At 45.4% G+C, this 20345-nt stretch overlaps 1 protein-coding gene across 1 annotated transcript in view; it reads left to right on the top strand.

Moving 5' to 3' along the window:
- The first annotated feature begins 14092 nt into the window (after positions 1–14092).
- Positions 14093–20345, top strand: part of LOC141085286 (phospholipase A2 inhibitor and Ly6/PLAUR domain-containing protein-like) — a 39186-nt gene continuing 32933 nt past the window's right edge. The window contains exons 1-2 of the mRNA XM_073570564.1: positions 14093–14249; positions 19616–19732. Of these exons, the coding sequence (XP_073426665.1) occupies positions 14198–14249; positions 19616–19732 (169 nt within the window). The 5' untranslated portion in view covers positions 14093–14197. The remainder of the gene's footprint in view (positions 14250–19615; positions 19733–20345) is intronic.

Here is a 20345-nt window from a genome sequence, read left to right as displayed (position 1 = left end):
CCTGCTGTCACCCCTCACCTAACTAAAATATTTAACCTCTCTCTCTCTTCTGGTATTTTTCCCTCCTCATTTAAGCATGCCATCATACATCCACTACTTAAAAAACCATCCCTCGACCAAAACTGTGCCGCTAACTATAGACCTGTCTCTAATCTTCCCTTCATCTCTAAACTCCTGGAACGCCTGGTCCACTCCCGTCTTATCCGCTATCTCTCAGAAAACTCTGTTCTCGACCCTCTCCAATCCGGTTTCCGCTCTTTACACTCCACTGAAACTGCCCTCACTAAAGTCTCTAATGATCTGCTAACAGCTAAATCAAATGGTCATTACTCCATGCTAATTCTCTTGGATCTCTCTGCAGCATTCGACACTGTGGATCATCAGCTCCTCCTCACTATGCTCCATTCCATTGGCCTCAAGGACACCGTTCTCTCCTAGTTCTCTTCCTATCTCTCCGACCGCTCCTTTACTGTTTCTTTTGCCGGTTCCTCCTCCTCTCACCTTCCCCTTACTGTTGGGGTTTCTCAAGGATCGGTTCTAGGCCCCCTCCTCTTCTCCTTGTACACTGCCCCTATTGGTCAAACAATCAGTAGATTTGGTTTCCAGTACCATCTCTATGCTGATGACACCCAATTATATGCTTCTTCTCCTGACATCACGCCAGCCTTTCTAGAAAACACTGGCGATTGTCTAAACGCTGTGTCTAATATCATGTCCTCACTATATCTGAAACTGAACCTGTCAAAGACTGAACTCCTGGTGTTTCCTCCCGCTACTAATGTACCTATACCCGACATTGCTATTTCTGTGTGTGGATCCACTATTACTCCCCAGCAACATGCCCGCTGTCTTGGGGTCATACTTGATTCCGAGCTTTCCTTTGCCCCCCACATTCGATCACTGGCTCGCTCTTGTCATCTGCACCTCAAAAACATTTCTAGAATTCGACCTTTTCTTACTTTTGACTCTGCAAAAACTCTTACTGTTTCTCTTATTCATTCTCGTCTCGACTATTGTAACTCTCTTCTAATCGGTCTCCCTCTTACCAAACTCTCCCCTCTCCAATCTGTCTTGAATGCTGCAGCCAGGATCATATTCCTCACCAATCGTTACACCGATGCCTCTACCTTGTGCCAGTCATTACACTGGCTACCCATCCACTCCAGAATTCAGTATAAACTTATTACCCTCACCCACAAAGCCCTCCATGGCTCAGCACCACCCTACATCTCCTCCCTTGTTTCAGTATACCACCCTACCCGCGCCCTCCGTTCTGCTGATGACCTGAGGTTGGTATCCTCAATAGTCAGAACCTCCCACTCCCGTCTCCAAGACTTTACACGTGCCGCGCCAATTCTTTGGAATGCACTTCCCAGGTCAATATGATTAGTCCCCAATCCCCACAATTTTAAGCGTGTCCTGAAAACGCATTTATTCAGACTGGCCTATCGCCTCAACACATTAACCTAACCTATCCCTGTGTGGCAGAGCCAAAAGTTTTGCCATAACCAGGTTCCCAGCATCATGTTCCCACATGCTTTATGCATCCATTAGCCCTCTGTGTCTGTACTGTTACACACTTAACATTATGGCTGGTCCATACAATCAGAGCAACTGTTACCACCCACCTTTCGTGTCTACCTCTTTCCTCATAGACTGTAAGCTTGCGAGCAGGGCCCTCACTCCTCTTGTTATTTGTTATAATCTACTGTATGTGATTATTGTTATGCTGTAATGTCTATTGTCTGTACAAATCCCCTCTGAAATGTAAAGTGCTGCGGAATATGTCGGCGCTATAAAAATAAAATTTATTATTATTATTGTGGTAATGTCTAGAACCAAAATTAGAAAAATGTTGTCTCTGTCCAAATATATATGGACCTAACTGTCTTTCATGAGTTTTCTTTTTTTTTTCTAAATCTGTGGAAGCACGGTTGAAAAGCAATCTCTGACTTTCATTTGCATTGATTTTTGATTACTTTTGGCAGATTCATGCTATTTCTGTGACCATTGTGGATTTTTCTGTCATTAAATAAGAGGTACCAACAATTTTGACCACGTGTGTACAATGAAACATAACATATTTACAGCAAACAGTAACACATATAACTGTTAGGCATTGGATTCCCGCAGCTGCACAGCGGGAATCCAGAGCCAAACATCCAGTGGTCTCCCATTCCTTTCCAACCACTCAGGGACCTACACAGCAATCTCAGCAATCCAGGTGCCCTGCTCATACCAGCTCTCTGGGTCTGGATGTTGCTGCTACCTCTGGACCAGCAATGGTAGTGCAACCTGCTTTGCAGGAAACCACTCCAGTGCCTAAGTCCTCTCGCCGCGCTACTTGGCATGCCCACGAGACGATCTCCCAGTGGAGATCGGGGGTCACGTGCTCAGGTCCTTGTCCTGATCTGATTGGCCCATCTCAGAGGTCTGCAAGGTCTCGGAAGCGCATGGCTATAAAAAGCCCGAATGACCGCTCGCCAATGCGCTAGTATAGACTATACTTGCTATGTGTGAATGGTGATGGATGTGTGATTCTGGTGACTGACTTATTTGAAACCCCTTCCCTCTGATATTACGCATGTAGTTAGGGAATTAGTGGTATAGTCAGCGCCAGTCAGTGGCAAGCCATACGCCACAGTGCATACTGCACTAGCGTCCGATAGTGTTGTGCCTCACGGCACTGTCGTACACGCTGCAGTTAGCAGCACTTACCGGCAGTCGCGGTAGCGACACCGCACGTACGGTAGGTCAAGACGGACACCGACCTCTGCCGTGGGCCGTGTCCTGTGACCGTATACCGTGTGTGCAAGCCAGCTGAGACCTGTGAAGCTAACAGGCTCGGCGTTTATGCTTTACTTATACTTAAGTGCCTCTGTGAGTTTAACAGAGTCCGCTCTGTGCACCTCGGGTGACGTTTAACCCGAGCGCAGTGTACCGCCATATAGCAAGTCTGCCATTACTCAGCAGCGGTTGTTACCCCTACTGCACTGTGGTCCCCAGGCGGCGAACGCACTTTTTATTATTTATATTTAGTGCGTTCCGCCGTCCCTAACATTATACTAGCGCCAGGGTCTGGCTAGTAAAGGCGGACCTGCAGCAGCTGCAGCGGTACATTCGGCAGCTGGAGAGCAGGTTGGCAGCTATCGAGAGCTCCACCTCAGCTGTGAATGCTATGTTAGCCGCTGCTCAGGCAGTTGCAGAGGCTGTCTCACGCGTGCCCACACTCACGCCTATGCCGACAATATCTCGCCTCCTGCTTCCCGACAAGTTTTCGGGTGACAACGCCACCTGTAGGGGATTCGTGAGTCAGTGCTCTATCCAGCTTGAGTTACTGGCTGCACAGTTCCCTACAGAGCGGACTAAGGTGGGGTTTATTGTTTCTCTTTTATCTGGCAGGGCATTAGAGTGGGCTACACCATTGTGGGAGCGTGATAATCCCGTGGTTCAGGGGGCTGCTCAGTTCCTCGCAGCTCTGAAGCAGGTATTTTTGGGACCACGGATCACGCACGACACCTCTCTCCAATTATTGGCCCTAACACAGGGGTCTCTCTCAGTCAGCCATTATGCCGTCCAATTCTGGATATTGGCTTCCGAACTAGAGTGGCCCGATAAAGCACTCATCCCTGTGTTTTGGAGAAGGTTAGCAGAGCATGTCAAAGATGCTCTAGCGACCAGAGAGGTCCCCACAAGTCTGGAGGAAGTGATTGCCATCTCCATCCGCATTGATCTCCGTTTTACGGAGCGCGGGCTGGAACGTGCGCAATCCAGATGAAGGGTTAATTTGGCTCCCACCTTCACCGAGCCGCTAAGATCTCCCGCTCAGGAGCTAACATCCTCCGAACCTATGGAGGTGTCTCGCGCTGGCCCCAAGCCACGTCCGGTGCGAAGCTCCGCACATTATTTCCAGTGCCAGCAGTTTGGTCACTCGGCTAGCACGTGTCCTCTGCGGTCAGAAAAATGATCACGTCCAGTGGTCGTAGGTGATGGTCAGGCAAATATGAAACCCTTTTCTCCCAAACTGGTATTCCGAGGAACATTAGAAAGCGGGGCCTCCACCTGGGAGGTAGAGGTTACCATGGATTCCGGGACTGAGGGGAACTTTATGTCCTCGACCTTCGCCCAGAAACACGCTGTTCCACTGGTGTTACTGCCCCAGCCTCTGACCATCAGGGTGGTTAATGGTGCACCTTTAGCATCTCTGGTGACCCACCAGACAGCCCCACTCGGGCTCTCAATCTCACCCTCTCATTGTGAGATTCTGTCCTTGTTCATTTTGCCAGATGGCATCGACCAGGTGCTTCTCGGAGTTCCCTGGCTCCGTTGTCACTCCCCTTACATTGATTGGGCTTCGGGGAATATACTGGGTTGGAGCAAGGACTGTGAGGGAAGGTGCCTGAGGGGCAGTGTTCAGGTAGCTTCCACTGAAGTGCCCGCGGATCTCTCCACACTTCCTAAACCTTACCCCCAGTACGCGGACATCTTCTTTAAAAAATCTGCGGAGACGCTCCCACCGCACCATCCTTACGATTGCCGATAGATCTTCAGCCAGGCATGGAAACTCCTAGAGGCTGTGTGTATCCGCTGTCACTCCCTGAGACCGAGGCTATGTCTCAATATATCCGGGAGAACCTGGCTAGAGGTTTTATCAGAAAGTCGGTGTCGCCGGCTGGTGCAGGGTTCTTCTTCGTGCAGAAGAAGAGCGGAGAGTTACGTCCCTGCATTGACTACAGAGGTCTCAATGCCTCTCCCGTTGATCTCTGAGCTATTTGACAGGTTGCGAGGGGCCCGGATATTTACGAAATTAAATCTACGGGGGGCATACAACCTGATCCGCATTCGCGAAGGAGACGAGTGGAAGACAGCCTTTAATAAAAGGGATGGCCACTACGAATATCTGGTCATACCCTTCGGCCTTTGTAATGGGCCTGCTGTCTTCCAGGATTTCGTCGGTGGAGATCGGGGGTCACGTGCTCAGGTCCTTGTCCTGATCTGATTGGCCCATCTCAGAGGTCTGGAAGGTCCCGGAAGCGCATGGCTATAAAAGGCCCGAATGGCCGATCGCCAATGCGCTAGTATAGACTATACTTGCTATGTGTGAATGGTGACGGATGTATGATTCTGGTGACTGACTCATTTGAAACCCCTTCCCTCTGATATTACGCATGTGGTTAGGGAATTAGTGTTATAGAAAGCCCCAGTCAGTGGCAAGCCATACGCCACAGTGCATACCGCACCACTACACTAGCATCCGATAGTGTTATGCCTCACGGCACTGTCGTACAGCGGCAGTAGTTACTGCCGCGCTGCAGTTAGCAGCACTTACCGGCGTCCGCGGTAGCGACGCCGCACGCACGGTAGGTCAAGACGGACACCGACTTCTGCCTTGGGCCGTGTCCTGTGACCATATACCGCGTGTGCAAGCCAGCTGAGACCTGTGAAGCTAACAGGCTCGGCGTTTATGCTTTACTTATACTTAAGTGCCTCTGTGAGTTTAACAGAGTCCGCTCTGTGCACCTCAGGTGACGTTTAACCCGAACACAGTGTAACACCATATAGCGAGTCTGCCATTACTCAGCAGCGGTTGTTACACCTACTGCACGGTGGACCCCGGGCGGCGAACGCACTTCCTATTATTTATATTTAGTGCGTTCCGCCATCTCTATCATATAACAGTGTGGCAATACCATTAATTCTGGGTGGTAATACATGACGACATGTAGCAATACCACCGAATTATTATAACAACATTAAGAACACTAAAGGAGGCAGAGCAAGGAAATAGTATCATTCCACCCCCTTACACTTGCACTTCATAGGCTTTGAGTCTAGGAATCCCACTATTTATCAATTTTAACACAATGTGTATGATCCCTCCTTGATGTGTAACACAGGGTGCATCGCAGTCCCTCTTCTTTCTAATTTTTGACAGTTTTTGCATTGTCCCCATAGGCTTTAAGAGTTTCACAGTCCATTCTTCAAAAATTAAACAGGATGTGTCTGACCATGTCACACACACCACATAAGGCAGTAAAATGTTAAAATTACACTTACCGGTGACTGCCGTTAGGTACAGTATAATTTTATTTCTCCCTCTACTATGTCATCTGCTTAAGTCATAGGTGATTGGGAAATACAGTGAGAGATAAACCGGCTGTTAAAGGGTCGAGGAGGTGATATTTTTTTTTTCTAGTTTTAATTTTGTCTTAATTATCTTTGGTTTTCTATGTTTTATTATCACTCCATAAAAGTGGAGTAATACTATGACAACATTGTTCCCAGCGGTGACCTGGGAGTCAAAGATGCGTCCATGCCTCCTCCCCATGCTGTGCCCATGCCATTTGAGCTCTGATTCCATTCATTTCAGGGATTTTCCTGAAAAAATCCCCTGCCCTCCTTTTAGGGTCTGCCGGAAAAATGCTCAAGATTCCCATTGACTTCCTAATGAACTTTAGTTGAGCTCGTCAGATTGTCCGAACCTGCTCGATTTGAGTACGGAGCATTCTAGCATTTCAGTCCTCATCACTAATCATAGCCAATGGAAAAAAACTCTTCCAAATAACCAAGCCTTGATTATCCAATCTTGCTTAGTTTTCATTTTTGAAAGTTTCATACGGAATAGTGTTATCTATATTTATTATGAATCATCTGTAATTAATATGAGTTTCTGCACACTCTCATATATTATGAGCTAATCATTAGAGACAGCTGATCAATAATGTCATGAAACTTTACTATTACTTACATATGATCTCTTTTAATAAAATGAACTATGTACGAAATAAAAACGAACTATGTATGAAATAAAAACATGTCCAGCAGCCCTGAGTCTGTTACATATAGATTATAATTAATTAATTTAAAATTCTACAGCAGTCCCTGATTAGTTTAGTGACTTTATCTGTACTTATGGATTTTAGCATCATTATTGGTACAGTGATGTTAAAAGATCTGTTTACATGCTGGGCTTTTTCATTAAGCATGTCGTATTAAAAAAAAATACATATTATTTTACTATTTTTCATATAAAAATTCATGAGGAAAAAAAAGAAACACATTTTGCAATTTTAAAAGTATGAATTGTCTAGATCTTTAGACAGAACTTTTTTTAAGAAATCATCTCAATATTATAACAAGTAGGATTAAAAGATGTTGATAACATAATATACAGACATCAGAGGATCCACCATTGCCAATAGGTGATGTCACAACTCACTTCCTCCTCCTGTACAATGATTTATAACTCCTTTATATTCAGCAAATAATCAGTAATTAACACAGGATCCACCATTCACAATAAAGGATGTCACAGCTCACCTCCTCCTCCTGTGCAATATTTGAAAACAAATCTATATAGCAAATAACACAGGATCCATCATTCACAATAGATAATGTCACAGTTGACCTCCCCCCTGTACAATGACTGATAACACCTCTGTATTAAGTAAATAATACAGAATCCATCATTTATAATAGGCAATGTCACAGCTCACCTCCTCCCCGTCATGTACATTGACAGATAACACCTCTCTATACAGTAATTAACACAGGATCCACCATTCACCATTCACAATACGTGATGTCACATCTCACCTCCTCCTCCTGTACAATGACTGATTACACTTTTCTATACAGTAGACAACACAGGATGCACCATTTACAATAGGTGATGTCACAGCTCTATCATCTCCTCTCATCTACAATGACTGATAACACCACTATGTACAGCAGATAATACAGAATCCACCATTAGCAATAGGTGATGTTACAGCTCACCTCCATCTCCTGTACAATGTCTGATAACATCTCTTTATAGTAGATATTACAGGATCTACCATTAACAATAGGTGTTCTCACAGCTCACCTCCTCCTCCTATAGAATGACTGATAACACCTCTGTATACAGCAGATAATACAGGATCCACCATTAGCAATAGGTGATGTCACAGCTCACCTCTTCCTCCTGTACAATGTGTTGTGAGCTCATCTGTTCGTTCATCTTTTGTGTCCGAGGATCTCCCTCTTCTGGTGAAGGAAGGTAGTGAGGCTGATTACCAAACACCTGATCAGGTGGATGGTGACTGGGTAACGGGAACTTCTGACTGGATATGAGGCAGCCGACACCCTTCTGAGTCGCTGGTGATTTCTCTGCTGGATTCTTGGAGACCAGCCTGATTCCTGCTTCCCAAAGATGAGTTTTTGCTCTGCTATTGAACTTATTAGTTTTGGTTTTGTTTACCTTGTATTTTTAGTTCAGCCATCCCCGGCCGGGGGTGTGCTGGATTCTTTTTCCTTGATCAGTGTTCTCTTTTGCTCTGCTTTCAGAATATTCTGAGTGATGATATAGGGTTTGAAGTCTAGTGACTTCAGGGTCCTTTTTGCTTATCAGTTGTGTTGGTAATATTTTTTAGCAGGGTTTTCTCGGATTGCAGACAGCAGCTTTTCTGTCCTGTCCTTTTTAGTTAGCTTGGGCCCCATCGTTTGCTCATCCTATCTTTCTATCTGTGTTAGTGTTTTCACCTTGCTTCACCGTCATTATATGTTGGGGGCTGCCTATTGCTTTGGGGTCTGCTCTGGGGCAGTCAGTTTTTCCCTTTTCTCTCTTTAGGCTTATGTAGATCTCCGGCTGTGACGAGGTGTCTAGGATCACCGTAGGAACACTCCACGGCTACTGCTAGTTGTGTGATAGGATTAGGGGTCTGCAATCCGCTAGTTTCCAACCTCTCTGTTATTCTGGGCTGAGCTTGTGTTTTGATTTTTCCTCCTCGGTGACTCAATCATAACAACAATGACTGATAACAACTCTCTATATAGTAGATATTACAGGATCCACCAGTAGCAATAGGTGTTGTCACAGCTCATCTTCTCCTCCTGTAGAAAGACTGATAAAACCTCTATATACAGCAGATAACACAGAATTCACCATTCACAATTGGTGATGTCACAGCTCACCTCCTCCTGTGCAATGACTGATAACACTTCTATATACAGTAGTAGTGAATTCTGTGTTATCTGCTGTATATAGAGGTGTTTTCTGTCATTGTACATAGGTAGGTGAGCTGTGACATCACCTATTGTGAATGGTGGATTCTGTGTTATCTACTGTATATAGAGGAGTTATCAGTCATTGAGCAGGAGTAGGGGGAGGTGATCTGTGACATCACCTACTCTGAATGGTGGATCCTGTGTTATCTACTGTATATAGAGGAGTTATAATCATTTAGCAGGAGGAGGGGGAAGTGAGCTGAGACATCACCTATTGTGAATGATGGATACTGTGTTATCTGCTGTATATAGTGGTGTTATCAGTCTTTGCAATTCTGCCTCTGATTATAAAGAAATTACTGAAAATTTTGCCTGAATAGACAGAAAGTATGAGCTTAAATTAAGCAAGATTACTATTTTTTTTGTAGTTATCATTAGTGATGAGCAAGCACTAAAATGCTTGGGTCCTCGTTGCTGAGCATTTTTACCGTGATCCCCCGGGGATCCTTTTAAGGTGTAAAAACGTCTGAAAATGATGAAAACACTGACAGGGGGATATCATGGGGATCGCCCCTGGAAGCATTCCTAAGTCCTAGTTCACAGCTTTAAACATTTTTTTCAGAGTTTCATGCCATTTTTACCGCTGCACCAAAAAACATACCAAAACAAAACCAAAACGGATTTTGCTGGGAAATATGTTAAGGTACATCCTGCACGGGAGTCTGTGCGGGGGTATGCGGGGCATTTCGGGGGGCTGTGTGGGGGTATGCGGGGCTGTTGGGGAGTCTGTGCGAGGGCATGTGGGGCTGTGCTATAGTCTGTGCGGGGGTATATGGGGCTTTGCGGCAGTCTGTGCGGGAGTCTGTGTGGGGGTATGCGGGGCTGTGCAGGGGGCTGTGCGGGGGTATGCCGGGCCATGCGGGAGCCTTTTCGAGGGTATGCGGGACTGTGCGGAGTCCCCAGCTGACCTGAGGTGATCCGACAGCGTGGGAAAAAGTTCAGAAACATTCCCACGCTATCGAGTTCACTACAGGTCAGCCTGGGATGCCGAGCAGCCTCAGTGACATATGCAGGGTATGCGGGTCAGTGCGGGGGTCTTTGCGGGGGTATGCGGGGCTGTGCGGGGGTCTGTGCGGGGCTGTGCGGGTCTCTGAAGGGCTGTACGGATGTATGTTGGTTTATGCGAGGCTGTGCGGTGGTCTGTGTGTGTGTATGCGGGGGTATGCGGGACTATGTGGGGGTATGTGGGACTGTGCGGGGGTCTGTGTGGGTCTGTGAGGGGGATTGCGAGGATCTGTGTGGGGGTATGCGGATCTGTGCGGGGGTATGCGGGTCTGTGCAGGAGAAAGCGGGTCTGTGCGGGAGTCTGTGCGGAGGTATGAGGCGCTGTACGAGGGTCTGTGCGGGGGGCTGAGTGGGGCTATCCGGAGTCCCCGACTGACCTAAGGTGATCAGACAGCGTGAGAAAAAGTTCCTAAACTTTTCCACGCTATTGAGATCACTTTGGTGGTCTGTGTGGGTGTATGTAGGGGTGTGCGGGACTGTGCGGGGGTCTGTGTGGGTCTGTGGGGGGTATGTGGGGCTGTGCGGGAGTCTCTGTGCAGCTGTGCAGAGGTATGCGGTGCTGTGTGGGGGTCTGTGAGGGGGTCTGTGCGGGGGTATGCGGGGTTGTGCGAGGCTGTGCAAGGGTATGCGGGGCTGTGCGGGACTGTTCGGGGGTCTGTGTGGGTGTATGTGGGGCTGTGCAGGGGTCTGTGCGGGGTTCTTTGCGGATCTGTGCGAGGGTGTGCGGGTCTGTGCGATGGTCTGTGTGAGGGTTTTCAGGGCTGTGCGGAGGGTTGGGGGCCGTTTCGGGAGCTTGTGCGGGGCTGTGCAGGGGTTTGAGCATCTGTGCAGGGGTATGCGGGGGTCAGTGCGGGTCTGTGTCGTGGGTAAGAGGGGCTGTATGCGGGGGAATGCGGGTCTGTGCGGGGGTATGCGGGGGACTGTGCGGGTCTGTGCGGGGGTTTGCAGAGGTCTGTGTGAGGTATGCAGGTCTGTGCGGGGGTATGTGGGGCTATGTGGGGGTTTCTGTGGGGGTATGCAGGTCTGTGCTTGGGTCTGGGTAGGAGTATGCGGGGCTGTGCCGGGGTATGTGAGGCTGTGTGGGGTTCTGTGTAGGGGTTTGTGCGGGGGTTTGCGGGTCTGTGCGGGGGTTTGCGAGGGTCCGTGCGGGGTATGCGGGTCCGTGCGGTGGTATGCGGGGCTGTTTTGGGGTCTGTGCCGGACTGTGGAGGCGTCTGTGTGGGTCTGTGAGGGGGTTTGCTGGACTGTGCGGGGGGTATGCAGGGGTCTGTGCGGGGGTATGCATGTGTGTATTTGTGTGTGTGTAGGCAGGCATCGTCCGATAGGACTACAAGTACAATTGGGCTATGCCTGCTACACTGATAGTGATTGACACATTAGCCAATAATGGGACAGTAGTAGTCCCATCATCCGGCTAATGTTTTAAATGTAAAAAAACACACATACACACATATAGTTCATACTCACCATACACAGCTTATCCCCAAAGCCATCGATCACCTGTAAAAAAAAATAAAATAATAAACAAACAGTATACTCCCTGTGTCCGACGTACTCCAAATAATATGATTGTCCCACGATGCGACTGCTCTCCAGGGGCTCCAGTGATACAATGATGGAGATAATTCTCCGCATTTTATCACTCCACCGCCTACAGGTCACCGGAGTTCACCTGTCAGTTTGCGACAATACAGTGTGAGAATTTTCTCACGCAGTAGTGCCATGAAATGAGAGGCTTATCTCCAATGACACACTGCTGGAGGGTTATCTCCAGACAGTGTGTCAATGGAGGCCTATAGAGTGGTCACATATGCTGATGTGACCGCTCTATAGGGGCGATCGTCGTGGGACAATCGTTATTAATGGGATTATATCGGTCAGGGAGTATATTGTTGGTTTTTGTTTTTTTGTTTTTTTGTAGGTGATCGATAGCTTCGAATGGATAGTACAATAAAAATTTTGAAAAAATGTGCAGTGTTTTATTTCATTAAAATACTTCATTCTTATGTGTGTGTTTTTTTAACCCTTAATTAATATAAGATTAATAATGTATAGGTGTCTTATTGACGCCCCTCCATTATTAACCGGGCTTAATGTCACCTTACAAGAGCAAGGTGACATTTACTTCTTACTATTAAAATAGAGGGAACCCCCAAAAAATGATGTTGGGCCCCCCTATATTTTATAGCCAGAAAGGCTACGCAGATAGCTGCGTGCTAATATTCATAGCCTAGGAAGGGGCCATGGATATTGCCCCCCCCAATTACCAGCCCGCACAGACACCTGCACAGCCCCGCATACCCCCGCACACCCCCGCACAGACCTCGCACAGCCCCGCAAGACCCTCGCACAGCCCCGGCAGACCCGCACAGACCTGCATACCACCGAACAGGCCCCAGCACAGACCCCTGCACAGACCTGCATACTCCAACACACCCCCACACAGACCCCCCCGCACAGACCCGCATATCACCTCACACCCCTGTACAGACCTCTCAAGACCCCAGTACAGCCCAGGCAGACCGGCACAGACCTGCATACCCCCGCAGAGACCCCAGCACAGCACCCGCACAGACCAGCACAGACCCCCACACAGCCCTGCATACAGCGCCGCACACTCCCCCACACAGCCCTGCACAGCCCCGCACACCACCACACAGACCCCCGAACAGCCCCGCATACCCTCACACAGACCCCCCCGCACAGCCCCGCATACCCCCGCACATGCCCACACAGACCCCCACACACACCCCCGCACACCCCCACACACCCACGCACAGACCCTCACACATCCCCGCAAGACCCTCGCACAGCCCCAGCACAGCCCCGCAGACCCCGCACAGACCCCTGCACAGCCCCGCATACCCCCACACAGCCCCGCACAGAACCGTATACCCCCACACACCCCTGCACAGACCCCCACGCAGCCCTGCATACCCCCGCACAGCCCCACATACTCCCACACAAACCCCCGCACAGCCACGCATAGACCCACAAACCCCCGCACAGTCCCGCACACCCCTGAACACCTCTGCACAGACCCATACAGACCCCGGCACGCCCCCACAAGACCCCCGCACATCCCCGCACAGACTCCTGCATGCCCCCACACAGACCCCCGCACAGCCCCACCAGACCCGCACAGACCCCAGCTCAGCCCCAAAGACCCTGCACAGACTCCCGCATGGCCCCACATGACCACTCACAGCCCCACACAGACCCCTGCATACCCCCGCACACCCCCGTAAGACCCCCGCACAGAACCCCGACAGATCCCAGCACAGCCCTGCACAGACCCCGCACAGACCCACACAGACCCCCAAACAGACCCCCGCTATGGGCGCAGAATCCGTCGCTGTCCGACAAATGACGGAATCCGGCAACAGATTCCATCATTCGTCGGACAGCGACGGATCCTGCACCCATAGGCTTCCATTCTAGAAAAAAATCAGACAACGACGGATCCGTAGCTGTCCGATTTTTCAAGTGACAAAAGAAACCATGCGCCGAGCATGGCGGCGCACTGTCTCTTATACCCCTGATGATGCTGTGCGGCCAGCCAGTCACTGCACGACCACATCAAAGATGGCTGTGGTGTTTCATGGCCTGGCAGACAATCCCTGCACCATGATTGGGTCTTGGAAGTCCTTCAAAAATGCTGGGTGGAGACCCGAGCTCCCGCCGAGTAATCCTGGAAATACTCAGTGCTCGCTGAGTACACCGAGTAGAGTGATACTCGGGCGAGCACCGAGTAGTGGCGAGCCTGCTTGCTCATCACTAATTATCATGATATAATTATAAAACATTCCTAATAAAAAATTACATGTAATACAATAAGTTGTATCAGTCATTTTATGACTGCAGTATCCCTTTAGTCAAGCTAACGCAGACAAGTACAAGGATAAAGTTCGGCGCCACTCATTACATATCTGCTTCTGTAATCTTGGGTGCGCCACAATAAATAAGTAACCTTTGCAATATCAGAGGTCAACCTGGGACTTTATGTAGTAATGAGCAGATTTTTATTTGTTTGGAATTACTGAGGCCCCATCCTACCTCCACTCCTAAAAAACCCATGTGATAAATATCTTACTTCACCCAAAGCTTCCATCTCACAATAAGACCCGTCCTCAGATGAAGAACGATGAGCTCGCTGATTGGAATTCTGAGTCTCCTCTTTGCTCTCGCAGCAACAAGTAAGATTTTTCAAAAATCTTAAAACTTGAATTTTTATTTAGTTTTTATTTTTTTTTTTCATTTTTGTATTTTTTTTATTTTTGTATTATTATTCTTTTTATTCTTTTTTTTGCATTATTATTGCCATTTTATTATTTTTGCATTATTATTATTATTATTAACCTGTGAGTTAAAAATTGAAATTTCTGAGTTGCGCAAAAATATTGTGACTTATTGCATTGGTACACCAGATTTCTAGTGTTAGCACCTTAAGAGCCCAAAAAGTGTTGACCTTTTTCTGTGCGTCAGTACCAATAAGGTGACACCAAATTTTGAATATTTTATTGTTTTGTACTATTACTACACACTTGAAAAAACAATCATTTATTTATGGGTGGCCATATTGTAATTTTCCATCCGCTGTATGATGGCTTTTGTTTCAAACGACAAACTGAAGCTTTTATTTTTGGTACTATTTTACAGTACATACAAATTTTTGATCACTTTTCATTAGAGTCTTCTTCACCATTTGATATTATTGCTATAATATTTTCATTACATGGGGCGGTACAATGCATCAGTATACAGGTGGTATATGCCGCCGTTCATTACAAATATGGGGATTTCAAATATGTGTTATTTTTTGAAATTTTTCTTTTTTTTTAAACTATATTTCTTATTATTGACCCTTTAACGACCACCTATACGCCATTTAACGGTGGTTGTTAAGGTGCCTTATTCCTCAGCAATGCCCAGTGGCAGCAACTCCCACGGGTATCAGCTGTACATGACAGATGACACCCTGCAGTATCGGCCTCGGCCAGTTTTGAAGCCGATCGGGGCCCGAATAGTCCCTTAAATACAGCTGTCAATGGTGACAGTGGTATTTAAAAGGTTACAAGGTGGTCACAAGACCCCTTTAGAAACCATCGGACCCCCTCGATGAAAGATGCGGGTCCCGATGGTTATCATGGAACCCTAAGGGCATGTGATGACCCCAAGGTACGGTGGCCTGTGAGATCCAGTGGCTCTCACAGTGACTCACTGACTGGTCTCACGCACTGCAGTACTGCGGTGTATGAGACCAGTGATAAAAATTATACATGAAAATATATAAATTTATAAAAAGCATTTTACTGTGTGATAGCAGAAAATGTATGAGGGCGGTAAAATATATGGGGAGATCTACACTTTATAGGGGCATAATGTATAGGCACTAAACTGGCATGTTTTCAATTCTCCGTATTAAAGCACAGCATGGATGTTACAAAATAGTGACTGCAGCCATAGATTAATTCATTGAGAGTTGCAGTATCTACAATGGGGTCACTTTTAAGGGTTTTCTGCTGTTCTGGCACCTGTGGGGCTTCGCAAATGTCACCCACAAACTATTATAGCAAAATTTGGGCTCCAAAAGCCAAATAGCGCTCTTTACTTCTCAGCCCTGGCATGTTGCCTAACAGTAATTTCTGACAACATATGCGTAATCACGGTATTCTGGAGAATTTGCACAATAAAATATGGGGTCCAGTTTCACATATGAACCCTTGTGCCTGGCAGAGTTGCAAGAAATACAAAAAATACATTTTTACCTCTAAAATGTCATTTTCACATCTCAATGTTATAAAATTCTGAGGCTCCTATGGGTTCAAAATACTCACTACATCACTAGATAAATTCAGTTGGCAGCAAAGTTTCCAATATTAGGTCACCTTGGTGGGATTTCTGGCACCTCAGGGCTCAGTTAATGGAGTCCACAATCTATTCAAACGGAGTCTGCATTCTAAAAGCCATGTAGCTTTCCTTCCCATCCGATCCTTTCCATGTGCTCAAATAGTAGTGTTCAACCACACTTGGGGTGCTGCCACATTCAAGAGAAATTGGACAAAAAAATGTGGGGTCCAATTTTTCTCATTGCCCCAATTGTCAGTTATAAATTTGGTGTTAAAACAGTATTTTAGTGGATAAATGTTTAATTTTTTGCTCTCACATCTAAATGTTATAGTTTTTTGAATCGTCTGTAGGATAAATGCTCAGTACATCCCTAGATGAATTACTTGAGGAGTCTAGTTTCTAAAATGGGGTAAACTGTGTTTCGCATTTCAGGGGCTCTCCAAATGCGACATAGCATTCACAATCTATTCCAGACAAATAGAGCTTTTTCGACTCCTTGCCGTGCCATGTGCCCAAACAAACGTTTATGGCCATATATGGGGTACCATCGTGTTCGGGAGAAATTGCGTAACAAATGATGGTGTCTGTTTTCACCTTATTTAGGGTGTGTGCAGACGCTGCGGAATCCGCTGCGGATTAATCCGCACGGATTTTGCAAAAACCGCAGATAATCCGCAGGTCAAAAGACCTGCGGATTATCTGCGGTTTTGCCTGCGGTTTGGTCCTGCGGATTCACCGTCTCCACAATGGTGGAGATAGGAACCCGCTGCGGATTCCGCAGAAAGAATTGACATGTCAATTCTTTCTGCGGTTTCAAAACCGCAGCAAATCCGCGCGGATTTTTCCGCAACGTCTACACAGCGTTTTTTTTGTACCATTCATTTGAATGGTACTGTACACCGCAGCTAAAACTGCTGCGGGTCCGCAGCGGCCAAAACCGCTGCGGAAACGCAGCGGAATCCGAAGCATGTGCACATACCCTTAGTGTGAAAATTACAAATTTGTGGCTAAAAGAAAATTTTTGTTAAAAAAAATCAAAATATTCCATATGACGGCCTAATGTTATCATGTTATATGTAGTAACTGAGGGTTCAAAATCATGCCACTATGCCACCGGATAAAATCCATAAGGGGTGTAGTTTCTAAAATGAGGTCACATGTGGGGAGTTTCCCCTGTTTAGGCACATCAGGGGCTCTGCAAACGCGACATGACGCCCGCAGACAATTCCATCGAAGTCTGCATTCCAAAGCGTCACTCCTTCCATTCTGAGCCCTGCCACATATGGGGTATCTGCGTATAGGAGCAAGTGGATTCAGATCAATTTTATATTAATATATTGATTACGTATTTACACCCTATTACTATTATATTTATGATATATGAAACACTACTCGCAAAATAATAATAAATGTTTAAGAACAAAAATTAATAATTCATAAAGTATTCGTCAATCATAATATTTATAAAAAAAGCCTTTTTAACCCCTTAACGTCAATTGACAGACCCAGTCCATCATGCATTTAAACTACCACTGCATGTAAACACGCAGTGATAGTTCAGTGCTGACAGCTGTCTACGACAGCCATCAATGTTAAAAAAGTGATAGTCCCATAAAGGGACTAGGTAAAAAAGGAAACAAAAAATTTAAAATATGTAAAAAAAAACTAAAAATAATAAAAATAATAAAAATAATTTTAAAAAATCCACTAATAAATGCACATTTTGATGTAAAATAAATAAATAAATCTGGGGCTCTCCAAGCGCGACATGGCGTCTGCTCTCGATTCCATCCAATTTTCGTTCAAAACCTCAAACGGCGCTCCTTCCCATCTGAGCCCTTCCGTGCACCTAAAGAGTGGTCTTCCTCCACACATGTGGTATCGGTGTACTCAGGAGAAATTGCACACAATTGACAAAATTAAAAATATTGTGTCCGAAGTAAAATTTTTGTGAAAAAAAGTTAAAGGTTCATTTTTTCCTTCCACATTGCTTCTATTCTTGTGAAGCACCTGAATGGTTAATAAACTTTTTGAATGTGGTTTTGAGCACCTTGAGGGGTGAAGTTTTTAGAATGGTGCCACTTTTGGGTATTTTCTGTCACATTGACTCCTGAAAGTGACTTCAAATGTGATGTGGTCCCTAAAAAAATGGTTTTCTAAAAATTTTGTTGAAAAAAATTAGAAATCGCTGGTCAAATTTTAACTTTTATAACTTCCTAACAAAAAAAAAAAATTGGTTCCAAAATTGTTCTGATGTAAAGTAGACATGTGGAAAATGTTATTTATTAAGTATTTTATGTGACATATCTCTCTGATTTTTAACGGCATAAAAATGAAAAGTTTGAAAATTAAAAATTATTAAAAGTTTTCGCCATATTTCCATTTATTTTTCATAAATAAACACAAGTTATATCCAAGAAATTTTACAACTAACATGAAGTACAATATGTCACGAAAAAACGTTCTCAGAATCAGTGGGTTCCGTTGAAGCGTTCCAGAGTTATAACAACATAGGGCTCATACTCACATGCGAGTAACTCGACCTGAGGCAGTGCCGGGTATTGACGTGCGAGACTCGGCCAAGTTTCTCGCATGTGAGTATGAGCCCATAAAGTGACAGTGGTCAGATTTAAAAATCAAGGCCTGGTCAATACCCTATGAAGTGGCTTGGTCGTTACGGGGTTAACCTATGTAATTAGTTAATCGATCCACAGTATATCTGATCCATTTACATTGCAGTAATAGATGCATTTACTCGAGACACCAATAACACCAATATTTGAGGATTTTTTAAAATTGTTTGTTTGCAAATATAAAAATAATATACCGTATTTACTTGTTCGTCCTATTTTTTCCTGTTCTATGAAATTTTTGTATTGATCTTATAAAAAACTATATGTAAATTGTATCCAGTATATTAGTATCTTCATACCTGAAGCATATAGTGTAATTTCTTTGAATGTGACCCTACATAAGTAAAGTCTTTTTCTTCTTACTGCACTATTGAAAAAATCCTGAAACGTTTAATTGAATTTGTGCATTGACATAGAAAATCAATTATCCCACATGTGAGTGCCGGGCGTCCTTTACTCTACCATCACCACTACTTGCAACACGGAGTGCAGACCTATGTTTCTTCTACTATAACCCTTTTCACATGGGTGCTTGAGGTTTTATTTTATGTGAGACAAATTGTTACATTTTTCAACAATTAATGCTTTTTTCCTTTTTTTTATATTTTTTACTCATTATATTTCACACCCAATAACCTGTTGAATGAATTCTCCAATGTTATTGTGGTCATGTGAATTCCTACTATAAGTAGATATTTTGTTTTTTTGGCTACATTAATGGAATAAATCTGTTACTTATTAAGTGCTATGTACCCAAAGGAGAAGACCGAAGAGGTGATAAACAGCTGCTGCCATCTCCCATTGCTCACAGCCGTGACAGTCGTGACCGGAAGTGTTCCCAGTAGATTGCAAGAGCAGGAGCTTTAACCCTGCTGTGTAAATGTACACTGGCTTAAAGTCCAGAAGCAAGCACCAGAAATATTTAACACTTTCTCATTATCTGAATAATAATAATATTAATAAAAGTTATACAATAATAAATACTAAAAATGAATTTGCAGTAGTTCCAAAAAGTGTTGGCAAATGCTATAACATTGTAGTAGAGCAATCTGCTGACTGATGTACTATTTGTAATTTAGGTTATGCTCTCTCGTGCACGCTGTGTTCGTCTGACACGACGACTTCATGCACAGGCAGCAGTGTGTCTTGTTCTCCCGGACAATCGTGTGGATCCGTTTACTCTGACAGTCGTGCTGGTGAGTTATACTGTTATATTTCTCAATATAAACAGCATACATTAATGATTAAATTTCGCAGACATGAGGAGGCTGATGTGCTTACTTCGAAACTCCATGTGTGAGTGCCCATAAATCCTTGAACAAGATTATCTTCAACTTTTTCATTCATCGAACATTCTAAAAAATAGCCAAGTTTCAACACACATCTAAGTCTATATTGAACGTGTTTCATAAATAAGATTTTTTTATGAGAGGTGCTGATCTTTCATCAGGTGTTCCCTGTTCACTGGGAGGTGCTGATCTGGCTGAAGGGATGATGTGGGATATTAGGGGTAGTAGTCCGGTGGCTCTAACAGAATGATTTGGGATATTAGGGGTAGTAGTCTGGTGGCTTTGACGGGATGATGTGGGATATTAGTGGTAGTAGTCCGGTGGCGATGATGGGATGATGTGGGATATTAGGGGTAGTAGTAAGGTGGCTCTGGCTGATGTGGGATATTTGGGGTAGTAATCCAGTGGCTCTGGCTGACGGGATGATGTGGGATATTTGGGGTAGTAGTCCAGTCCGGTGGCTCTGGCTGACGGGATGATGTGGGATATTAGGGGTAGTAGTCCGGTGGCTCTGACAGAA

The sequence above is a fragment of the Dendrobates tinctorius genome, unplaced genomic scaffold, assembly GCF_039654945.1.
Source record: "Dendrobates tinctorius isolate UK_male_01 unplaced genomic scaffold, ASM3965494v1 ptg000028l, whole genome shotgun sequence".
In the NCBI taxonomy this organism is placed as follows: domain Eukaryota; kingdom Metazoa; phylum Chordata; class Amphibia; order Anura; family Dendrobatidae; genus Dendrobates; species Dendrobates tinctorius.
This window is presented reverse-complemented; position numbering and strand designations above follow the sequence as displayed.